The sequence below is a fragment of the Hirundo rustica genome, chromosome 3, assembly GCF_015227805.2.
Source record: "Hirundo rustica isolate bHirRus1 chromosome 3, bHirRus1.pri.v3, whole genome shotgun sequence".
In the NCBI taxonomy this organism is placed as follows: Eukaryota; Metazoa; Chordata; class Aves; order Passeriformes; family Hirundinidae; genus Hirundo; species Hirundo rustica.
The window spans coordinates 66793145-66816966 of NC_053452.1; the positions used below are offsets into that span (position 1 = coordinate 66793145).

General features: G+C 38.5%; 1 protein-coding gene across 1 annotated transcript in view; it reads left to right on the forward strand.

Moving 5' to 3' along the window:
* Positions 1-428: 428 nt before the first annotated feature.
* The window catches only part of ROS1 (ROS proto-oncogene 1, receptor tyrosine kinase), a 69935-nt gene continuing 46541 nt past the window's right edge, over positions 429-23822 (forward strand). The window contains exons 1-17 of the mRNA XM_040059212.2: positions 429-551; positions 2234-2287; positions 4134-4193; positions 4863-4889; positions 7806-7866; positions 8452-8600; positions 9817-9955; positions 10428-10629; positions 11295-11371; positions 13710-13832; positions 14788-14972; positions 16062-16159; positions 16698-17209; positions 18040-18252; positions 19109-19219; positions 19735-19916; positions 20880-21071. Coding sequence (XP_039915146.1) covers positions 429-551; positions 2234-2287; positions 4134-4193; positions 4863-4889; positions 7806-7866; positions 8452-8600; positions 9817-9955; positions 10428-10629; positions 11295-11371; positions 13710-13832; positions 14788-14972; positions 16062-16159; positions 16698-17209; positions 18040-18252; positions 19109-19219; positions 19735-19916; positions 20880-21071 — 2508 coding nt within the window. The remainder of the gene's footprint in view (positions 552-2233; positions 2288-4133; positions 4194-4862; positions 4890-7805; positions 7867-8451; positions 8601-9816; positions 9956-10427; positions 10630-11294; positions 11372-13709; positions 13833-14787; positions 14973-16061; positions 16160-16697; positions 17210-18039; positions 18253-19108; positions 19220-19734; positions 19917-20879; positions 21072-23822) is intronic.

Consider the following 23822-nt stretch of genomic DNA (forward strand, 5'->3'; position numbering starts at 1 on the left):
AATTTCCTTAGTTGCATCCATATATTTAGAATAGCTTGATCTAGTAAAAATTAACATTAGGCCATTTTTTTTTCCCACTGTTTCCCTGTTTCTGTGTGTCTTGGAGCACCTGATTAAAAGTATTGCACTTAGTTTCCTTTTTACGTTAATGATATTTGCGTAAGTAGATACACCGACTTTCATTGGTCAACTTTTGTTTCAGTGGCTTAATAAGAAACTATGAAATAGAGGTTGCGTAAGTTCAAGACAAGTAGCCCAGGAAGCTGAGAAGCTGTTGAAGCAGTGGAGTGTAAACAAGGATTCAAAAAATATTTTAATGATCTGACTTGCAGAAATGTCACAGTTGCATCTCTGCCGCCTAGACTAAAAGGAGTTTGTATGGCCAAGTCAAGGAAAGACTCAGATTAACAGATGAAATTATTTAAGTTATGAAGAACACTTGCCTGTGGATTTTCCTGCTAAGAAGTCCTGTTACTTTTTACTGTTTATGGATTTCTGCAGTGTACTGTGCTTTTTCAAGGAATTGTCAAAACTTATGTACAAGTAACCTGGTAAGTTTTCAAAACCTAGATCTAATCTTTTGAAATACTGATTGTTGTTAGCCCCATAAGAATTTCATATTACGTATCAGTGTTTTCAAAATTACTACAGAGAATGTGTTTTACTAAGAGTAGAGTCTGAGAATCAATGTTTAACATTTGAATTTGTAGAATCTGGTAAGAACAAATCCCCACTACTCTGACTGCATGCAATTACTATAAATACTAAGGATCCTGGAGTGTGGGGAAGATAAACTTTTATTCTTTCAGTTTATTCACTTTAGTTATTCATTTCAGTCTAGTCCAGGGCTTTTGTTATATAATCAAGGAAAACTGTAAAGCCATAAGAAATTTTCTTTCTGTGACTCACACAGCTATCCTGAACTTAGGTGCAGCTTAATTTTTAAGTTAGCTGGTTTAAATTGTGGGTAATTCTGTAAGTATTAAAATTAGTGATCAGATCCTTAATTTTATACTTTCTTAATATTCCTTGGAATAGGTGCAAGACATTCTACAAATGCAAGAAAAAGATAAGCACAACCACTGAAATCTTAACAACTATTCTGCCTTCAGGAGTTGCCTCCTTGCTTCTATTTGCCAGAAATGTTGATGTGTTTTAGAGTACAGTGTATCTTTGCTTTGTAAAAAGGACATTTTGTGCCTTGGTGCTAATTGTGGAAACCTGCTGGAGAGAAGAATCACCTGCTCTATTTTATTTTATACACTTGTCTGACAGTTCCTTTAAAACTATTTGGAGCCCTTGCACCAGTGAAAGAATTAATTGCCTTCTCTGATGGAAACCCATCATGCAATGATAGCTTTAATGGGGATCCTTTGATTTGAGTTTAAATTAATTCAGAATAAGAAATAAGTTGCTCTTCCTTTCAGCTTTGAAAGACAGGAAAATCACATTTATGTTCAGTGCGTGCATCGATTCAGGTGTGAAAAATGTAATCTTCGAGTCTGAGAGTTGTAAACCTTATTTTTCTCCTCTGGTCTACTTGTTGTGTTATTTTTTGTGACAGCTTTGATCCTCACTATTTTCACAGTGTACCCAGTGTGCTGAAAATTTCTTCCTGAGAATTGCGGCTCTTACCTGGTTTCAGGTCAAAAATTTAAGAGCTGCTATTCAGCTTCTCTAAGGTTGTTGCATACACCCTCAAATTATTTGCACTTCAGTGATAGTGATAGGCTTTGCAGACTTTGAATGATGTGAAAAGACAGGCACAGTTGGCTGGAGAGCACTTTTGGCAGGAGAGGAAGGGTGGTGGCGATCACCATATGGCTGCGTAAAACTCCTTCAAAAGGTGGCCAGACAAAAGGCATTTAGCTTCAAGGAAGGTCTTTCCGCTCCCAAGAGGTCAAAGCCACTTGGCTTTGTCATTTACGCCCAGCATATTTGTGAAGCGTTTGTTATTGACTCAGTGAACCAGAATGGGGAGGTAAGAGCCAAATTCCTACCTCAGATAATTTGATTAATGCCAACTACTTTTGCCAATGTCTTTGTTTGATGGTATCTCTGAAATTAGTCTCAAATGAGGAGCTACTGGTGGGTCAACAATAAATTTCTTCAGATGAGGAAATATCAGCCAAAGAAATTTTGGTTTACAAGAAGCCAATGATTTAATGTGCTTTAATAAAAAAAATTGGGAAAATATTTTGATTCTTTAAAAACAAATTATATTTTCCTATAGGAAGGAGAACTTGGAATTACTAACCTTTGCAATGTTAGTGACATCACTGGGGCGGTGAGTAATGGTTTACTTTGTTAATTGCTGACATTTTATGTTCCTGCTATTTGAATACAATGGGTACAATGATCATATTTTCAAAGACTTCATGAAAATGTGCACAGTTGCCTGTCTAGCATAAGTCACTAAGTTGAGTGGGTAGATTTGGTTCAAATTATTAGAGACATTGCTATATTTTTTATTTAAAGAAATTGTATAAGGGGTGATGATCTCTGCTGTGAGTTATGTTCACATTTGTGATCTACAAAGTTCATAACCTCTCATTTTTGAGACAATGAGTCAAAACTACTGTTGCCTCCAACATGAAAATCATTTAGACTGCCTTATTCAGTTACTTCTGTACAGTTAAGTAGTTTATTTCATTTTCTCAGTGATTCAATGTAAGAAAACTTAAAATTGTTAAACATTTAGAATTCTCTAGAACTTCAAATGGTTGTGTCTATCATGGGGGCTTAATGTGAGTTTTCCATAGGAGCATTCTTGGTGGACTTCAGCTGATTTCCTAGTTGAGATTGCAGATGCAATTCAATCTGGTAGTAATAAATAACACAGAATAAAATTTTTCAGCTCCCCTGAAGTTGCTGAATAGCGCTTAAAGGCTAACTGGCAAAAAGATAAAAGGATGTAAAGGTATGCATGCAGGATGATAAGCATGACTGGAACCAGTGGAGAAACAGATAGAGAGGACTACAGTGGGGTTTTTGCAAGTTATGTAACAAGAAGCAACAGTGCATGCCCAAAGAAAAAGTTCAAGGAAAGGTCACCTTTAATACTGAAGCATTCAGTGAATATGGCCACCAAAAGCCTGTCTAGACAAACCTTCAGGACCATAACAGGACTTCCAGTAGGAGGCAGATACATGGAAATTAGTTCTAGGAAAGCAATGTTTATGTATTAGATAAGAAACACATTTTAATGAATATGTGTGATTATAGTGGATAAATACTTTGTTGTAAAGTCTCACAATACACACACAAATAAGGAGATGTCCTTCTGTGTGTCCTGCACAGACAAAGAATGCCTTTCTCATGGCTCATATTGTGTTAGAAAGGTTTTTCCTGCCAATTTCAGTATCAGTAATTGTACATATTCTTTGAAGAATGGTGGAGAATTCAGTCAAGTATTTAACACCAGGACTAGTGGCAAGCAGCCTCTCAGCACCTGGTATCTAGTGAGGCTGGGCCATTTATGATGCTGAGACCATAAAAGTCTGTGTTATCATGACAATGCATAGGAAGGTTGACTCACCTGTTTAAGTTACTGAGTATCTTTGTTCAGTGTTATCAAGTCTTCACTATATTTTTTCATGAGGCTTTGCAAAACTCAGTACCAGTCTTCTGCTTCTAAAGTTGTTCTAGCTTCCCTTTGCAAAGAAAAACCTTCACATCCACTAAGAAGTAGGTGGGACAGCATAAACTAGAAAGGTCCAACGTCAAAACTGAATGATATAATGTTTATTACTTCTCTGAAAACTCATGGTTTTAAAACCAATGCCTATTGGCAAGCACATGTGGGAGGGCTGGTGCTTTCCTCTGTGCTTTGCTGTCCTGCACACTGCATATCTGCTGCTTCTGCACAGAGAAAAAGTGGTAAGATAAAGCTGGGAGGGTGGGAGCGCTGACCACATCATAGCCAGCTGGGTAAACTCATTCCCAGAACAAGACTGAATTTATTTTGGTTTTACATTGAGAAAGGGCACTATACAACATGACACTCTTACTGTAGTATCTGAGTACTTATAATACCCATATGTACCTTTAATGTATTGCTAATGTTGGAGTATCCCTAGCCTTTAGAACTCTGCCTTCAAAGTAATTTTTATAGCCACCCTCTGTCTTTGCAGTGTACACAGGGATGTCAGTTTTGGAATGCAACCGTGCAAACCGACTGTCCACTGAAATGTGTGAGTATTACCTGAGCTTTGGCTCTATAGCACCTGTCTACAGCCTGTCAAATATCAATGACAGACGTTCAAAATCCAATCAGAGCAGTGTTTCTATGAAAATATGTAATGTCTACATTTTTTTCTCAGTTCCTTATAAATTCTGTTTTGGGAAGTTAATAATTCTTGTTATGCAGGTTGCCTCTAATATCAAAAGCTTTCATTGTGTTTGTCAGAATATATGCATTTTGCAGTTCATTAAGCTCAACACAGGTTTTTAGACAGTGAGAATACACTAGTGCTTTTCAGGAATTTGCTCTACTGGGGTTGTTTAGAGTTGCATGCAGGTGTAAATGAAGCACATGGCTGTCAGTAGATTGATTTCTTTTTTTACTACACCAGGTGGATGAGAACTAGCATTGGTCTGGGACAACTGCCATGATGGCTTTTAAACTTCTCATTTTTCTGCATCTCTTGAACACCTGACTCTCCTTCAACCTTAGCATCACTCGAATGTTGACTTTCAGTTTTTTCAAATGTGTGTTTTCCTTCTTTCATTATTTGCCAGTGATAAGGTTTTGTAATGTGCTTTCACTATAAGAAATTCTAATAAAATGGTATTATCTGTTTGAAACACTCTGTGATTATATTTATCCTAACCCCACATTTTATTACTTTGTTTCTTGGCAGAACGAGACATACACTAGAGCGTGTGAGGTAAGTTAAACGCCGTCAGAGCAATAAAAAAAAAAAAAAAAAAAAAAAAAAAAAAAAAAAAAAAAAAAAAAATCACTATTTCAGTAATTGCTATGTCCACACAGTACTAAGAAATACAATGTAGATACACAAACTTACCAATTCAGGTCTAATTGTTTTGTACTCCCTAAAGCTGAAGGATGAGTTACACTATCTTTTCAGCACGGTGACCAAGGACAGGTTTGCATTAAAAACTGCTGTGTGACAAAGGACATTGCTGTAAAGAAAGCAGACTAATCTCCATATTATGAAACAGGACAGACCAATGTAAACCATGTTCTACGCTCTCACAAGAGTGTTGTTGATGCAGTTTTTCATTAATTCCATCAAAGTGTATCCAGAGAGAAACCTTGTTAAGGTTGGTGTGATACCAGCTTGGCAAGAAGTGGAAACAAAGAGTGGGAGATAGAAGACAAAACTCTTGACTGGATAGAGAGTCTAAATGAAATAAAAATTCAGTAAGGGGCAACATGTGGCCCTTTAGAAAGAGATCTCAAGTGGGGGGTGCTGTGGATGGACTGGTGTTCACAGTGATGAGTATGGGTCAAAAAAATGCAGATAAAGAGATGGGCCCTCCCAGCATGAATGTAGAGCATGATGGATGGATAGGATAGGATAGGATAGGATAGGATAGGATAGGATAGGATAGGATAGGATAGGATAGGATAGGATAGGATAGGATAGGATAGGATAGGATGGGATGGGGATGAGATGATTGAAAGATTGTGTTTGGCACTGCTGAGACCTCAGGATGAAGGTTGTTCCCAGATGGAAGCAACACATTTCAAGGAGGTGCTGGAGGAGTTTGAGAGAGTCATGAGTAGAATACAAACCCATTGGCAATCTGGAAATTTGATTGAAAAGGTTTTTGGTTTTTTTGGATGCTTTTTAGTCTATCAAATTGTGATGATGACAAAGGTTTACTAATGCACTAAATGGTGGTTTTGGAGCTTACGAATAATCCAAGAAGTAACCGAATTACTTTTGTAGAAACATAAAATGAGTGCGTTTTTTGCTGTTGTGTTAGGGTTTTATATTTGCTTGTCTGGTCACACAATATAACTTAAATATGCTGACACTGCAAGGGCTTTTTTGGGATTATCCTTCCACTGGATCAGCTGACTGACTTGACTACCCACATGTCAGGCACACACTGTGTCAATGCATCCAGAAGATCAGATCATTGTAACCTGCAGAGAAAAGCAGTGGGAGTGAGAGTGGGACTTTTTTGGCATTAGCTCGGTTCTGTTGTCTGAATACACCTTGGGACTGAAATCTGGTAGTATTTCTCCTTCCACCTAGGAACAGGGGATTGCCACTGAATTTAATGGGAATAGTCACAAGAAAATACACCAGACTGTGGCTTATATAAGAACGTTGCTGATGGATGAAGAAAATACGAGGATTTATGGTTTTCAAGTAGAGCACGTGGCAAATTTCTCTCAAAATTTAGGTTTAAGAGCTTTAGCAATCCTCTTACCTCAAGGAAAAATTGGATTAATGGTTCAGGTTCAGACAAAAATCAGAAGAAAGAATAACACAACAAAAAACAAATGGTCAGAAATATCTGTGTTAAATGAGGCAGAAGGCACTACGAATCAGCATGAAATCTGGGAGCACTATCCCTTAAAACAAATAAATATTAGTTGTAAATAAAAGCTCCAGTGTACACTAGATAACTTATGTCTGCGAATACCTGAATTTTCACCTGGTAACAGTGGTGATAATTTACCTGGAAGTATTTTATTTCTCTGAATATGAAAATATTGGAAAAAAAATTGTAAGTGCTTGCAGTTGGCACCGAATGTCTAGATGTCATAACGTATATAGGAATATACAGCTAAGAAAAATTTCAAATCTGTCTGGGTTACAACTGTGTTGTCTGAAATAACATCTTATCTGTTTCCATAACGTGCCTGAAGTGTGTTTACTCAAATCCTAGGAAGAGCAATTAAAAAACTTTCCTCACTTGCCATAATGAATTGCTTCTGAATGATCTAAAGGTTGATTATCACTGGAAAAGTTGCTGCAGCATGGAGCAAACGTCAAGATTTTAAAGGCTGAATAAACTTACAGAATAAGATGAGCCTAAATAAACGTCCTGCCTAGAAGAGTTCAAATCACCACTTCTCAATAGTTTTGGACTTCCAGGAGACGCAGTCTTGCATGTAATTTTAAAGCCACTGAGACACACCTAGAACATGTTTCTACTTCTTCTTAAGTTCTCTACATAATAAGCAGGATGACACTATATTTATCTTCCCTACCTGAGCTGAAAACTCATTTTTCTGTTCTTAGGATGTCAGTGTGAAGCTCACTGCCCTGGGGTATTTGTTATGTTTGCAGCTTGTAGGCACAGCTGTTACAGAAGGAGTAGCTGCTGAAAATGAAGTGTGAATTAGGCATGGCTGCTCTTAAAAATTGCCAATTTCAGCTATTTTGAAAATTCGATGGAAATACATTGGAAGAATGTGCCTCATTCATAGGGAATACACGAAGCAGGAAAGACTGAAATGCAACATGTGGAATATATTACTAACTAGTCAAAAGCCTTGTCTTCCTAACTCCATGGTCATCACTGAAGTCTGTTCCCAAATATAATGTAACCCCATGTTCATGATTCCCACAAAGGGAGTGTGTGTAAGGAGGAAACCTTTAATTCAGGGCCCAGTGAATTGATGAAAAGACTTTCAAGAAAATCTTTGGAGTGAGCTCATGGTAGTGCTATTTTTTAAATTTATTATAATCATTTCCATAGGGTTTGTGTATATGCAAAATGTCCACAGAATTTGTATGTATTTAAAATGTGTCTGCATGATTCTGGAAGGAAGTTTGCCTTTAGACAAAGCTAACCAGTGAGTTCTGTGCCCTCCACAGACAGTTTCCTGTAAGTTTGGCTGTAGCTGTGCAGAGGATGCATATGGAGTTGAAGCACTAAGTAAGTCTGAATAGAGTCCTGTGTCTAATTGACAGTCTGATAAATTCATAGTCTTGTTCTATCATCTGGATTTATTTTAAAAATAGGAATGTCTTCATTAATCAGAGAACTACCACTCTTCTTTTTTCTTTTAACAAATACACTGAAGTTTATCTTGGAGTAATTCATTTTTCCTTCTCGTTCATGGACATAAGACTTTTTGAATCCAGTCTCAACTGTTTAAGATGATACCTTGGGCCAATACAGTGCTATTGAAATAGTCCCCTTGAAAATCTTTTCAGAAGTCTCTCATACCTTCTCTATATTTCTATTCAGAAAAAAACTTTACTAAATACCTGTAACTAAAAATGCGCTTACACAAGTATTGGGTTGTAGTCACAACTGCTCACATTGAACCTGGCTAATTTCTGTCTGAGTTATCAATTTGTCTTTAAAATGCCATGCAAGTTACTCAGCAACATTTCAATATATTCTTTCATGTGTTTTTATGGGCCTTGCGGCTTTTAGGTATGTGAGGTAAAAGATGAGATGCAGGGATAGCATGAAAGATTTCTTTCTTACTGATATATTGTACTTTCCCCTCAGACTACTTGAACAAACCTAGTGCACCATTTGCATCTGTCATTGGAAACCACAGTGTCACATTAGGGTGGAAGGCAGCTAACATCTCTGGGGTAAAATACATTATCCAGTGGAAGTTCAACAAGCTCCCTGGTGACTGGAGGTACACAGAGGTAAGGGAGGGCATTTTACATTGCAGGGAAATTGGCTCTTCTATGCTCTTTGTTTTTTTGTTTTGATTTGTATTGTTTTGTATGTTTTGGTTATTGTTTTGTTTTAGAAAAATATTAGATAATATGTTAGGTACATGAAAGAGATTTTCAAAATTGTGAGTGGCAAGGGGAAGCTGAGAACCAGTGGATTATTCCCCATTTCCTCTAACATAGGAACTAGGGACCTTGATGAAAACTAGGTAGCAGGTTCAAAACTAGCAAAATGTATTTTCTCACTGAATGGGTAGTTGAAATGTTCAGATGCTTCCTGGTATGCGTGGATGTTAAATTGCTAAATTTAAACTCCTGAATATTAAAATTGCTAAAATTACTAAATCATGTTTGAAAAGTGACTGGAAAAATTAGAAGAAGAAAAAATCAAGTTCTGCTAAATGCAAATATTCCCATTGTTTCATGTTTAGCCATGCTTATGAAATACCAGTGAGAACATTCAGGAGAAGCATGGCTGTAGGCTTCTTTTTTTTTTTTTTTTTTTTAAATACCTTTCCTTGGAGAAATTTTTTGGTTCTTGTCGAAGCACAATACTTGGCTAGAAAGACCTTTGTTCTGACTCAGTAGAGTTATTCTCATAATTTGTTCTTTTGCCTCAGCTGTATACTTGTTATCTTGCCATCATCTCTATTGGATCAGTTTACAGGGCATGACAAGTTGGTGCCACAAATCAAAGGTAAAGGTAATTTGCTAAGCAGGAAGTTATTGTGAATGAATCATTGATGAAATAATAGGGAACAATTACTTCAGACAATAAATACTTCAGTCTATCAGTGTAACTAGGAACCTTTGTATCTGAAACCTGTGGTTTGTGTTTCAAATGCATTGCTTGTAATATTCTACTATTTTAGCTATTTTTTAAAATCTTTTTTTCTTAAAATTTACTATTATATTGCATCAATCCTTTGATCCACCTGCTCATTGTTGAGATTCGGTGCCATGTTCTGAGGAAAGAGAAGAGAAAGTGTTCTGATGAAATTGAAAATCAAAGCCTATGCTGAAAATAACTTTCAGAATTTCCTCTTAATTAAACTTAGGATGCTACCCTTTTTTATCCTGAAATATGTATGCTGTTGTATGAGACCTCTTTTGCCCTCTTAACATCCTACATAGTAGCTGCAGGTGCAGGAAGGAAAAGCCCAGTTGTGTTTGTGCATTAATCTAGGTAGTATCTGAAACTTCATATACCGTCAAAGACCTTCAGGCCTTCACAGAATATGTGTTTCAAGTAGTTTGGATCATTACGTCTCAGCTGCAGCTCCATTCTCCGCCTAGTCCCAGCTACCGGACACATGCTTTTGGAGGTAATGAATTGCACTATTTATTCCATCTTTCAGGACTTTAACAGACACATTTGGGTTTCACTGTGGTTTCTTTGGCAGAAAACATTGGTGCCTAATCTTCAGAACCACGTGGATGTTGTCTCTTGGGTAGCTGCAGAAGAGCAAACTAAAAAACTATAGGTTCTTTTTGTTGGACATAGAGAATTTAGGGCTTCTCCTTGCTTTTAGCTTTAAAAGCAAGCACAGAAAAGTACGTGGTCAAAATTGTGAGGGCATGTGGGATACTTCTGTATATAATTACTCATGTATTTGAGTGAAGCACAGTCCTGTTTCCCTGAACATTAAAAAAACCCTGAAATGTTAACTGTCCCTAATAATATTTATCGGTGGTGTATAAATGAATTAACAGGTGTGAAACCTAAAAATGTATTTAAAAATGAAGAACAGTTAATGTCTTAATCAAATACTGGAGTCAGATATTTCTGTCTTGCAGTTCCCACAACAGCTCCTGTCATTAAAGACATTCAGAGTTCAAGTCCAAACACTGTTGAAGTTAGTTGGTCTCCACCGCTTTTTCCAAACGGATTGATTATTGGATATAACTTGCTCCTGACCAGTGAGGATCATGAATTGTTGAGAGCCTCAAGAGGGCACAGCTTCCAGTTCTACTCCACCTTCCCAAACACCACTTACAGGTACAAAAAGAGAAGGTAGCCAACGTGGCCAGGTATGAGGTCACACTTTTTGCCCAGATAGCAACAAGTACACCTTAATACTACTTCTGCACAATTATGCTATTTATTTACCTTCTTGCCAAAAGCAAGGGCGCCTTCCTTGAGGTAACAATTATCCCAGATAACTCGGCTGCTTTTGCAGAAGTCAGAGGGTGAGGAAGGAAAAGCAACTTGATATAGGGCTGGGAGGCTGCATTTTCTTAGCTGCCATTTTTAATTTTTCCAGTCTTTTGCGGCACGTTGTCAGTATAGCAGGAGAAAGATAGAGCGGTTTTCTCTAGTCCTTTAAGCCTCTAGAAAAATTCCTTCACTTTTACTAAACGCAAAGGCCTGCATTCCGCTTGCACTGATAAATAGAGATCTTCCTTTGAAATTGAGTTGTTCTTCTGAGTATGAAAACTTATTTTGAATTGAAATTTGGAAGATTCTGTTGTTCTGCCTTTGGGCAATTCAGACCTTGGTTGGTTTTATTTGTATTCTAAATTTTCCCCGAGTATTATACTTAAACGGGCATCTTCTGAAAGTCAAGCACTTCTGTAGCAGCTTCCTTACTTGACAAAACTTTTCTCATGCAATCTTTCAAAAGAAACCTGCCAACCAAAACCCATCTCTTTGGTGTGCCATAGGTTCAGCATTGTGGCAGTTAATGAGGTTGGTGCTGGACCCCCTGCCGAAGCCAACATCACAACCCCGGCGTCCAAAGGTACCAGAGCAGCAGAGTGCTTGTCACTGCCTGTTCCTGGGGACAAACTCATGTTCCTTGGCCTGCCATGTACCTGGCGGGAGACACAGATATTTAGTCTGTGAACGTGTCAAGGGGTTGTACTCAGAGGAGTCAATTGCGCATCAGACAGGGTCCTGTCCTTCAGCTGTGGACATGGTAAGGCAGCACAGCATGGGAGCAGCCTGTGAAGCTGGTAGGCCCAAGCAGATTTGAATTGTATTACAAATGAAAAACACCAAAAATGTCTGAGGTGGCAACTGAAAAAAAACCCCATCATTCCATTTTCTAGATGAGATTTTTAACAGCCTTCAAACAAATATATTTCCTTTAATATGAAATACTTAATGTGAAACCCTTGTCAAAAATTCTCAGTTATCTCAAATATGCGAAATCATATCAATTTTTTTTTTTTTGCCCATTCATGGAGGTATTTATTTTATTATATCAACCAATTAATATTGAAGGTAATGATGTGCTATAACGATTACTCAAAGAATAGCAGAATTATTATTAATTGGCAGAGAAAGATACACATAGAGATAGAGCACAAATAAGAGTGAAATTGATGTTATCAAAATGTTCTTTTAGGAAAGAAAAAAAAAAATACTTCCCCTCTCATGAAAAGATTCAGTTGTCTAACACCTGGAAATGCTTCAAGACCTGTAAAAACACTTCAAGACTGTCTCTGAATTGCCAGTTTTCTGCTATTAGTTAGAGAAACTGAACTTACTTCGCTAGTGCTTTTTAAAATATTACTTGTGTGTGTGTGTATTAGCTCAGACACACTGATATTTCCTTACTTGACAACTCCACAGAGGTTTACTCTAGGGCTGGCTGACTCTGAGTCATAAATATTTGTGTCATTTTTGAAAAGTCTGGATTGTGTTCACTACATCAATCCGAGTGCCAAGCAGTTAATTTAAGGCAGAAAAAACCCCAGCCAGCCAACCAACCAAACAAACCCTATCACCCCCCAAACCACCTTATGGTGGTCTTACTAGTCACCACATAAAATTTCAGTCGTTTCGCCCTGAATTGCATAGGCACCTGCTTTTTCTCTGTGCTAACATGAACAGGAACAGCCCTTCCTCATATATTATGTCCAGAAATGGTGTTACTGCATCAGGCACTGTAGATCTGAGCCCTGAGAAGAGCTGGGGAAAGAATCTGATTGCTGCTGTAGATTGCAAGAAATGTTACTTGAGAAGAGATAAAGAGGTAATATTGGCCTCTTGTACTCTGCTCTGAAGGCATCATTATTGAAATTACTCGAAGTGTGTGCATCGTGAGAAATACATGCAGCTCAATCTATGCAGATTATCTGGTAATAAATTAAGACAGCATTTGATCACAGTTTTGTGATATCCATATGAGGAAATGATATCTGATTGCAGACAGCTGCTTAAACTGGAGAGGAGGAAAAAAAAAGGAAGGATTGTTTGCCAATGGAAGTTAGCCAAAATCATGCTTAAAATAACACACCATCTTTAAAAATGAAGGTAATAATCAATTTAACAGGGTGTGTGCTAGATTTCCAAGGATCTGAGATTCAGAAGCAAGGCAAGCTATCTTTCCCAGGGCTGTGTATAGCCCAGAGAGAAGGCAAGGATTTACTGCAGAGGTTTTGGTGTAAATTACTTGGGCCTTTACAAGCATGAAGTCAGTTTATATGACCAAAACTATCCTTGTTGACTTTAAATTCTGTGACTTTATTAGGAAAAAAAATTAGAAAATTTATCACATTTGAAACAGATTATATTATCCCATTATCATCTTTATTTGTGATAGGTATTTGTTTTTTGAAGAAAACACTAATAATTACAACAAAACACATGAAATAAACATACTTTCTCCAGCTCTGTGGGATCATATTCTAGTTTGACTGGGGTTTTCAAAGAAGTCCAGAGGGGTTAAATATCCTGTTTCTTCTGGATCTTGAAGTCACATGGGTGACTTCATTTAGTCTTAGTGCCTTCATTTAGGGTCTCAGTGCTTTCATTCCTTCAAGTCAGTAAGGCTTCGTTTGCTCCAGCTTACTTTCCCTCCCTAGAGAACTGACTATTGTTGCAGGAAGGATGGTGTGAAATTCACATGGTGTGTTCTCACCCTGTGTGAGGAGCCAGAATCAATTGTAATGCTGAATTACTCCATATATTTTCAACACTAAAAGAGTTTAAGTTTTGGTCTGTCACTGCTAATGTAAAAATGTATTCATAGGTACATACATACATTTGGGTGCATGTGCATGTCTATTAATGATATATCTGAGTAGCAACATGCGGTGGCCATCTAAATTCTTAATTTCTCTGTTTGCTAGTTAAGGAAAAAGCAGCATGGCTCTTCCTATCCAGAAAAGAGTCTTTAAGGAAGAGGTACATGGAACACTTCCTCGAAGCTGCTCAGTGCCTACCAAATGATATTATACACCACAACATCACAGGTAAAATCAGATTGGGCTCCCTCTTTTTCTGTCAAGTGCGAGTAAGACTTCTTTTCACCAAGGACAGAATGCAGCTTACATAGCTTGAGACAGTATCTAGTCTCCCTCTATAGTCAATCAAGAGAAATAGGACATGATTTGATGTATTTGAAGTGACAGGCATTATGAAGAAAGAAATCGTTCTCCCCAGTGCAAGAGTTTCTTCACTGTATCTAGGCAGCTGGTTCATTTTTTACATTGTAGGTATCTAATTTGAGGTAAGATGAATCCATGTTTCCCTGCAATTAATATCTACTTTTTCTCAACATGAATAATGGGGAAATGAAGTGGTTCAAACTTCTGAATAAAATAATGCCAAGTGTTAAAAGATAGTGCTAGTGTGTTAGCTTACTAATGAGGCATTTAGAAGCTGAAGTTACCAGATAACCCTGTTATCTCAAACTGTTCACCACTCCAATGTTTCTTATTCCAAGGACACTGGTCCTTGGTCAGTGTGGAAATCTGAGTTTGTCTACCAAATTTCACAGTGCCACAGAGGCTCCAGAGAAAGAATGTTGCCCCTGACTAAATAGCTTTTGATAGTGCAGAGGTGGCACAAAATATGCCAAGCTTGAATTCTAGAGTGAATGGTGTTTTGTGAGGAGATGCCAGTTGCATCTGTTTGACCTGCAGAGGGGCAATCAGTGTCAGTTTGCATATTACATGTCCTCTCTCTCTGATTACCTTTCTGAAGGGCAATACTCTATGATAATGTCACTTACATAGCAGATGGGAATTTTCTTATTATCTGAAAGAAGACTAGAAGTGAGGAGAAAAAAACAGTTAACTTTTCTTTGATGGTGATGATAATGGGTTGCAGACTGAAAAATATGTATTTTTAAGGAAAGTAGAAAAATTACTGAAAACCAGAAACCTTTCTTATATTATCTGTGCGTACATTTCTTTTTATTTTTAGGAATTTCTTTGAATATTTATCAGCAAGTTGTCTATTTTTCGGAAGGGAATTCTATCTGGGTGAAAGGAGTTGCAAATATGTCTGATGTATCTGACCTAATGCTCTTTTATGCTGGCTGGGGGAATATTGTGTCCATCTCAGTAGACTGGCTTTACCAGAGGATATACTTTGTCATGAATGAAAAGGTAATGCTCTAGTGCTTAATTAATTTCTTGCTTAATTTGAACAATTACATGATTAATTTTACATGAGAAAAATATGATTTATGTATAGATATGTATGCACAAAATATAATTACAAAATATATTTTGATATAACATTAATATTCACATATATAATAATTTTTTAAAAGAAGAAAGGTTTGGCTATCAGGTCATATTTAAAGTAAACACCCTACATGGAATTCTGGCTCCTTGCCTTATTTTTCTCCTTAGGACATAACTGTTTTGGTTTTAATTTGTTTGTGAGGCTGTCTTCACACTCTCCTCATACCTACTATAGGCACACTGTTTCTCTTGCTTACCCATCTACTCTGTTCATTTCCTTCTCTGCCTCAGGAAAGTGCTCAGATAACTAGACAGTGATTTTACTGTCTGTCATAATTGATAGAATATGTTAAGTGCTTCATACAATGGCAACAGCTCAGATTACAGCTGCTTCAGTTTGAAATAAAAATGGAGATGGCAATCCTGCACTGGATTTCCTACTCATAAAACATCAGTTACATTAATGGTCAGACTTTGCATGTACCCATGTAATCCTCTAATGTACAAAGGACTAGAAACTTGTCCATAATGGTTAGTGGGGGATTTTTTTTTTTTTTTTTTTTAATCCTCTTGCCATGTCTGATTTTTCGCTTACTGCACAGGGATCAGGGAGCAGGAAAAGCAGTAGTGATGAAAAGATGCAAATGACCTGTAGATGAACAGACCAACGACAGAGATTTCTGAATTCCAAGATATTGGTTCCAGGGTCAAAAAAGCACTTCCCTGACAGATAATTTTCTAAGTACAGTTTGCCTGTGCCCCCCAAATCGAGTGTAGGCAGTTGGATATACAATTTTCCCTCCATCTTAGAGGATGACAGCTTCAGGGTAAGCTGTCATGGCTTTGTGTACAAGGGTTATACTTGGCTGACTGAACACTCAGAAGGACCTAGGACTGTGAGAGAGGTGTTTCACACTCTTGATCCCCTGGAGGAATCTTGGGTCAGCTTGTCTGCTCATTAGCAAACACCCTATGAATGCATCACCTGTTTTTCTTCTCATTCCCCAGATACATGTCTGCCATTTAGATAACTGCACGGTAGCTGAAGATATCACTCCTCTTTATGTGGCATCCCCTAGGAAGATTATAGCTGATCCCTATAATGGGTGAGTGAACTCCTTTGAGCACTTAGTGCCAAAGGTGCTATAAAGCTCCTCTCTAATTTTCTCCACTTCATTAGTCATCTAGGTTCCTGTTTCAAGCACTTAAGTTAACAAAACAAAAGTGCAATTGGCAACAAACAACAAACTACAAGACAATTGGAACAAGAGAGGTGCCACGCAGTATTGTCTCCTTCATTTTTTTCTTTAGGGCTTTAGCAGAAGAGATAAAGGTTTTCCAATACAGAAATTTGAGATTCGGAAATTTCATGATTTTATGAACATGGAGCTCTATGAATTTTAAATGTTCATGCTTAACATTTAAGGTATTATAGAAGAATATTCTCCAATAATCTGCTATGCAAATTCCCAGAAGGTGAAAACTGATGTGTCTACTTCCCCAGCATACATATATTAATAATGCCAAAAGCGTTTTTCTATTGTGCATAAAGACAGGCACATGTCTTAGCTGCTAAAATATTTGTGGCTCATCTACAGACTTTTTGCACTGTAGTTATTTGGATTTATTTTGCTCTATGGCCAGTTATATTTTCTGTCTCCTGGAGGATGGCATATACAGAGCAAACCTTCCACTCTTTCCTGGAACTGCTTCTGCGGCTTCACCAGTGGTGAGATCCAGTGCTGTGAGAGCCTTCACAATCAACTTCCAATCTAAGAGACTCATTTTCTTCAACAAAACAGAACAGGCCTTGGTGTCAGGTTTTCTTGATGGCTCAGAGTTTCACACGCTGCGATCACAAGTGCCATTTAATGACATGGAGAGCTTCGTTTATGAGGATAACACATTTACAGTCACAGATGGCTCGGCAGTTTTCCATGAAGAGGTCTCTCCAGTGGGAAGTTCTAGCTTCAATGAGTACATTGTGGACTGCAACTTGATGTACCCAGAGTACTTTGGCATTGACAACTTGGTTCTCTATGGTCCATCAATTCAGCCTGTTCCTTTACCAACTGCTCCTCGTCTTGTCACGGTTCTATTTGGATTGGACCAAGCTGTGATCAGCTGGCGACCACCTGAAAACACCATTGGAACTAGTAAGTTCAGTTGATTCTCCCTGAAGGGAGAATCCAATTCTTTTCTTTCTAGAGAAATAACCTTCTGGTTTCCCTTTTCTTGATTTGAGCTTTAGTGACTTCAATAGCAAATCCTGATCAAAGTTATGGAATTACCTCTGTTTGAAAAATTTAGCCCATAATTTGCCAGTAAAATGGCTAAATTTTCTGCTTAAATTAACAAAAGTTTGTTTTGGCAACTCATACTCCCCTGCAAGGATTTTAAGCAAAGCTTGATCTTAAGTATGTTCTGGAGTAGCAGTAATGTTGGGTACTGATATGATACAGAAAATGCGTGGCAGAGATGTAATGACTTTTGATCAGTGCCTGTGCTATGGTTTCTACCCTCTGTGCATGTGTCTTTGAATAGGAGAAAATTACCTGGCCAGGGACATTTTTTGTTCTAATTTCATTCTTCATGGGGGGTTCAAGCATGGGGCCAGAGGTGAAGAGTGTAAATTTTTCACAGAATCGCAGAATCACAGAACCACTAGGTTGGAAGAGATCTTCAAGATCTTAGGGTCCATCCCATGCTCTAACATCTCAATTAAACCATGGCACCGAGTGGCACATCCAGTCTTTTTTTAAACACATCCAGGGATGGCCACTCCACCACCTCCCTGGGCAGGCCATTCCAGTACTTTATCACTCTTTCGGTAATTTTTTTTTTTCTTTTTTAATGTATCCCTTTCCTAGTTCCACTGATACTGACATTTTTGAAAGGAGTCTCCCCTATACATTTTTCTCAAAGGATGTGTATCACCAGTTACATCTATTTACTCTGTAATAACACGATTTCTTTCTTTGCACAGGTTTATCTGCTTGGCAGAACTGGACCTACAATGTGAAAGTGTCACCTCAGCGCCCATTTGAGGAGGAATGGGTTGTCTCAAATATTAGTAACACAAGGCTTACAGTGAAGGGACTGGCCAGCTTCACAGCATATGAGGTGTCAGTCCGAGCTGTGTCTCCTGCTGGTGCAGGGCCATGGTCAGAGTCATTTAGAGGTACAACTTTAGAAGAAGGTGAGAATTGCTTTGTCACACAGGAAAAATGAAGAACAAAGTGTGTATAAATCTTTCCACCTAGTGAGGCACACACTTTGGGCAAAGACTGCAAAATAAGAGGCACAAAAATGTTTTTCTTCAAGAAAGGTTTTTCTGTTAAAGAATACAGGATAGGTAAATTGGCTTTTAGTTAAAGTAGTAAGATTCTCAAACTAGACTAATGATATTAAATGTTATTTATACATTAATATTGGTACATATCTACATTTTTCTAATGTAAATACTCTATCAAAAACATTTTTTGATATGGTAAAAGAGGTGTTAGCCCTTTCCATTCCCATGTATGATGAAGTCATTTGTGCAGCTCCCTGAGGTTTAATGAAAATTCATGGAAAAGTGCAGCTCACCAAATGCTGAAAATCCTTTGTTTTATCCTTTGGTAGATAGTCGGAGGGGGTGGATATGTGGAAAATATAGAGATTTCCATGTCTTTAGAATGCTTTTTGAAATCTAGTTCACCCAAACTAACCTATGTCTGAGGGGAAAATAGCTCCCAGTTTAAGGCTCTGGACTGGCTTCAGGGTGACTTTTACCTGATTTTGATAAGGACAGGTCCAGACCCACAGTGTTTTCATCATCTAGTAGAATTCCAAATTTCCTAATTGTTCTGGATCTGAACCTACACCGAATCTCAGAGTTTCTCAAATTATGATATTTTCATGTATTTCTTCTTTCTCCTTTACTCCTTAGGACAGGGGCAGTTTTAAAGGTGCATTTGTAACTTTCCAGAAACAGGAGCCACTGTTGTTGAAATACAAATATTATACATAAATTGCTTGTTGGTGTGCACAAATGCAGTTTTCTTCCTTTGTAGCTGAAGAAGAACCGTATATATTGGCTGTGGGGCCTGAAGGTCTGTGGAAGCAGCGGTTGGATAGCTACAGGCCAGGAGAACTCCTCTATCCTCATATAAGAAAAGTTTCAGGTACATACTAAACAAATTGCATGCTGCTGCTACAGGCTTTTTGGCATTTATTAGCTCTCCATAGATTTCACCAAGAGTTCTCTAGACTTCAATGTCGTGCGGTGCAGTACAGCAGCTTCACTGAGTCAACCCTTTGGGTTCATCCCCTTTCTTCTATTTTATGAGTCAAATTAATCCTTAGTGAAACCCTTCTGACATCACCACTGTTAGAGCAGAGCTAAAATCAACCCTCTGAATTAAATAGTTCCATCTCCAGCATCCCAATATATGTCATATATTTATAGTAATCAGGGCTATATATGTAAAATACACGTACATTATTTCCTATGAAGAAGGACCTACCTTCACATTAGCTGAGCTTAACTGTGCATTTGTATTGATTTTTTAAAAACTGAAGTGCCTGACTGCTTTTTATTCTTTAAAACAATTGGTGGGTTTTTTTTGTTTTTTTTTGTTTTTTTTTTTTTTTTTTAACATGTTTGTGTAATGTTTAACATCTTCCTTTTTTCTTCAAGATCTCGATTGGTATAATAACACTCTTTATTGGATTAATTCCATGGGGGAAGTTCAGACCTGGACATTGAACAAAAGAAAGGGTACCACTGAGAACACTTACGTATCTGATGTCAGAAATGCAAGGATGTTGGCCTTTGATTGGTTGGGTCAATGCTTGTATTGGGCTGGCAAAGCAAATACGGTAGGTATAGCTGCATTTCTTAAAAGAAAAGAACCCCTTAAGTCAACAATAAAGACTGTAAGGCAGTATCTGGGAAAATAAACCCTACTTCTTGCAACCTGAGAGACATTTGACCTTTGCTATTATAGTGTAGAACAAGGAGGCCTTTCTTTCCTTGAGTGATTTTCCACAGTTATACAAAAGTTTGGGGTAAAATATTCACTAACATTTGCTAGTGCAGGATACTGAATTCACCAGGTACAAAACAGGCAAATCAAACATACTATCAACACTTTCGTTGGATTCAACATTGTAAAATAAATGAAGATAGTGAAAATGGACACTGCCCTGTTGATCTCAGCCAAGAAGGAGATGGACTTTATTTTAATCAAATTTGGCACTATTTGTTTACACAAAGATTTTCAAGATTGACCTCTGCTCTGCGAAATTTTGCAGATCACTGCAGTTAAAAAATAATTACAATTGCACTTTGTACACCCTCATATCAGGAACACTGACATGTGAATTATTTAAAAGGTATCTGACTTCAAAATTATAGTGCTAATTTATGCAGCGCTGTCAAACTATGCCTTTCATTTCTTGTAAGTGCAAAGTCAGAAGCTGTTTTAAAAACTGGAGCTAGGAGGCCAGATTTCACACTGCCTTGCACCCTCATTTACACTTGTGAATAGTGAATATGAAGTGGGTGAGAAATTCTGTCAGACATAAGGCTGCCAAAACTGGGAAAGCGAAGGGAAAAGCTATTTCAGCTTTTTTCTTTTGTTACTTTCTGGCAAAAAAATGAACTAATAATTTTTCATTATTCTTCATCAATTTACTTTGAATGCAAAAGGTTTAGGCTTTGAAAGCTGAAGGCTTGCACAGTCTTTTGATAAGCAGCTGGGGAAAAGTCACTAATGTACACTCAGCTGATCATAGCTGATGGTTTAGATGTGATGCTAAAGTCAATTCTTTTGTCCCTAGATCTACAGAAAATCACTGTGGGGAGGCCATATAGATGTTGTAGCTCATGTTGTGTTCCCAGTAAAGGATCTAGTTGTGGATTCAGTAAATGGCTATTTGTACTGGGCCACAATGTATTCAGTGGAGAGCACAAGACTGAATGGAGATGAGTATGTCATGTTACAGGAGCAGCTACAGTTTTCTGGCAAACAGGTGACTGATTTTTTACTTTTCTTTCTTTTTGTGAGAGATGGGGTGGAGGGGTGGTGTGTGTTTTAGTATTTAGATCTCTTGAGTATATTCAGTGTTCATAGTCGTCAAAATTATGGTTGTAATGCTGCTCCTTCCCACATGAGAAAGGTTCTTCTTTTTTTACCAAACAATTTGTCTAATGGTCACTTCTGACTTTCACATCAAAATATGGAACCGGAGCTCCGTAGTATCCTGCCTCTTTTTGATATTCCCCAGCTTGCAGGACTGGACAGGGCCAGTTTTGAGGCTTAGTCCTTGCCAGGGATACCAGGGCTGCGTTTCAGGTTGCAGAGGTGCTGTTACAGAAAACAGGCTTTGCCTGTGGTGATGAGAGAGGGGGAATGGCACCTGCTCCTGCTGCAGCTTGGCGCAGCTCGCTGCCACAGTGCTGGGGTGGGGGGTGGGGGGCACATCTGCCACGGACAGTCTCCTGTCCCTCACACGGTGGCGGGAACAGCAACTTCAACACGCTGAAGATTGTCAAGGCTCTCCTTCCCCAACCCACCCCTTCCCTTCCCCATCCTCTCTTTATCCCTTGCCCAAGTCAGACACAGGCTGGGTCCCAGCTTGGCCCTTCCTGCTTTGCCCCAGGCTCACGAGGAGCTCCAGAAGGCTGTGAAGAGACTGGTGCTGACCAGGGCAGCTCCTCAGAGAGAAAGGGGCTTCCTGCAAGAGGGACTAAAGACACTGGGCAGCATAGAGGGAAAAAAGGGACAGGGGATTGTTGTTTTAGGGTGGAGAATGGAGAATGCAGAAGCAAAAAGGAGAGGGAAAATAGAGATGCTATTTCCACCAATAGCTCACCAAAGATTGTGTAGTATGTGGAAGTTCATTAGCTCCCCTTTCCTACCTGGAGGTATTTTGTTATGCTCTGAAGTCTGCACAGACAACCTCCATATCTGCTGATCTCTCCCCTGCCTTTCTTCTACGTTCACTCCTCTCTGATGTCCTATAAAGTCTCTTAAAAACTTAGTTCACTGCTGGCTCCTCATAGATCATTGTGGTCTTCTCCCAGTCCATCCTACCTTTGCCACCATGTGAGATTTGATCTCATTCTTTGTAGGTGGAATTTGATGTTGACTACACAATGGAAGAACTCTGAGACTGAGTATTCTCCTCAGTAAAAATCTGTAAGGGTCTCAGCATATGCCTGCCTTCCTTCCTGCCTTCCTTGCCTTCCTTGCCTTCCTGCATTTTTCCCTCCCTCCCTCTCTCCCTCCTTCCCTCCCTTTCAACTTTTTCCAGTCTGTGTCTTTTTCCAGCTGAGCAGGTCAGGCTGAGAGACCATGCTATCCCCTGGACTGGTTTTAGTTTAAAACAGAGCCCTTACTAAAGAAGCCTTTGTTTTTATTCCATCTGTCACACAAATTGTACTCCCATTTTACCTGAAGCCAAGTTGTCCATTAAAGATCTTTTCCAATTTTAGGGATCCATCTCTCTTAGTTTTGTATCATTCCCCAGAACATTTAGTTTTCCTTTCCTGAAAGAAAAGAATTTGATGTTTCTCTGATTAAAAAAAGAGCCAGGCCTAGTTTAGTCCATGAGAGGGAATTAATATTCCAAAAGGCCAGCTAATCTCACAGGTCTTTTATTTCATGAGGGTTTGGGAACAAGGAAAGCAGGTTCTGGTCTGCCATCTACTATACTTGTAATCCTGCATGCAGAAGAACTGTAAAACTTTTGTACGGAAGAGAAAAGTCTGTGTTGAAAAGGACCAATCTATCTTCCAGTACTAGCCTCCCTACCTCTCTGTGGAAGCTGGCTGGTGTGGACTGTCTCCATGGAAAGATATGTGTTGTCCAAGCTCAGTGGCACACTTGGACTTAGCACATATCTTCTGGATGATCTGTGACAAAGGACCGACAAGTTCCAGTTTATTCTTAGTGGCAAACTTCAATTTTCTTGTCCTTCTCTTTTGATTCACTACTGTCTTCTCTGGATCGCCTCATGCTAACCTCAAATTTCTTGTTCTTGCTTTCAAGAACCTTGGCAGCAGTAAGACTGCTTGTCTGGTCCTGTCATGGTTTTTTTTCTGCACCTTTCTCCTTGTCAGTGATACAAGCCTGCAACCATTCGCTTATTCACACCTCCTACAAACAAACATCTCTCCTGCTTCTCTGCTGCCCTAATCTATGCACTGACTTCCTGAACTCAGCCTCCTGCTGTGATGCACACAGGCAAAAAGCCAAGTACAAATGTCTAGATTGAGAAGTGACCAGTTCTAGCTGACAGGTGTTTCTTTATTAAAATAAAACTCAGAATAAAACTCTCAGAAAAAAAGGACAACACAACATTCTTTAATGGCCGAATCATTGAGCTGGTTGTTATCGTCTCAATATCAAGAGGCAAATATGTGTTTGCACAGGTACTAATATGTATATTCCTTGCACAATGAAGTTCTTTACCTGGAAAGAGCATGTCTTACCTCAGTATTAAAACAGATGTAATAGTTAATTGCTGTTATCCGACAGTTAAAGTATGTTCTCCACGTAAGTGGTTCTTACTGGTATTCACCATCTGTTTTTCTAATAAAAAATTGCTGTTCAGCTGGATCTTCAGCAGTTTGTAGCTCTACCTCCTTTAACTTGAAATCTGAATGCTAGGAATAGGAGTAGAAGAGCCTGCTGTGAAAACGGCAGGTTTCTTAAACAAATACAAAGGCAGAGCTTTGAAAGTCTAATTTCTTTGGCAGGAACTAGATCTTTTTATGGC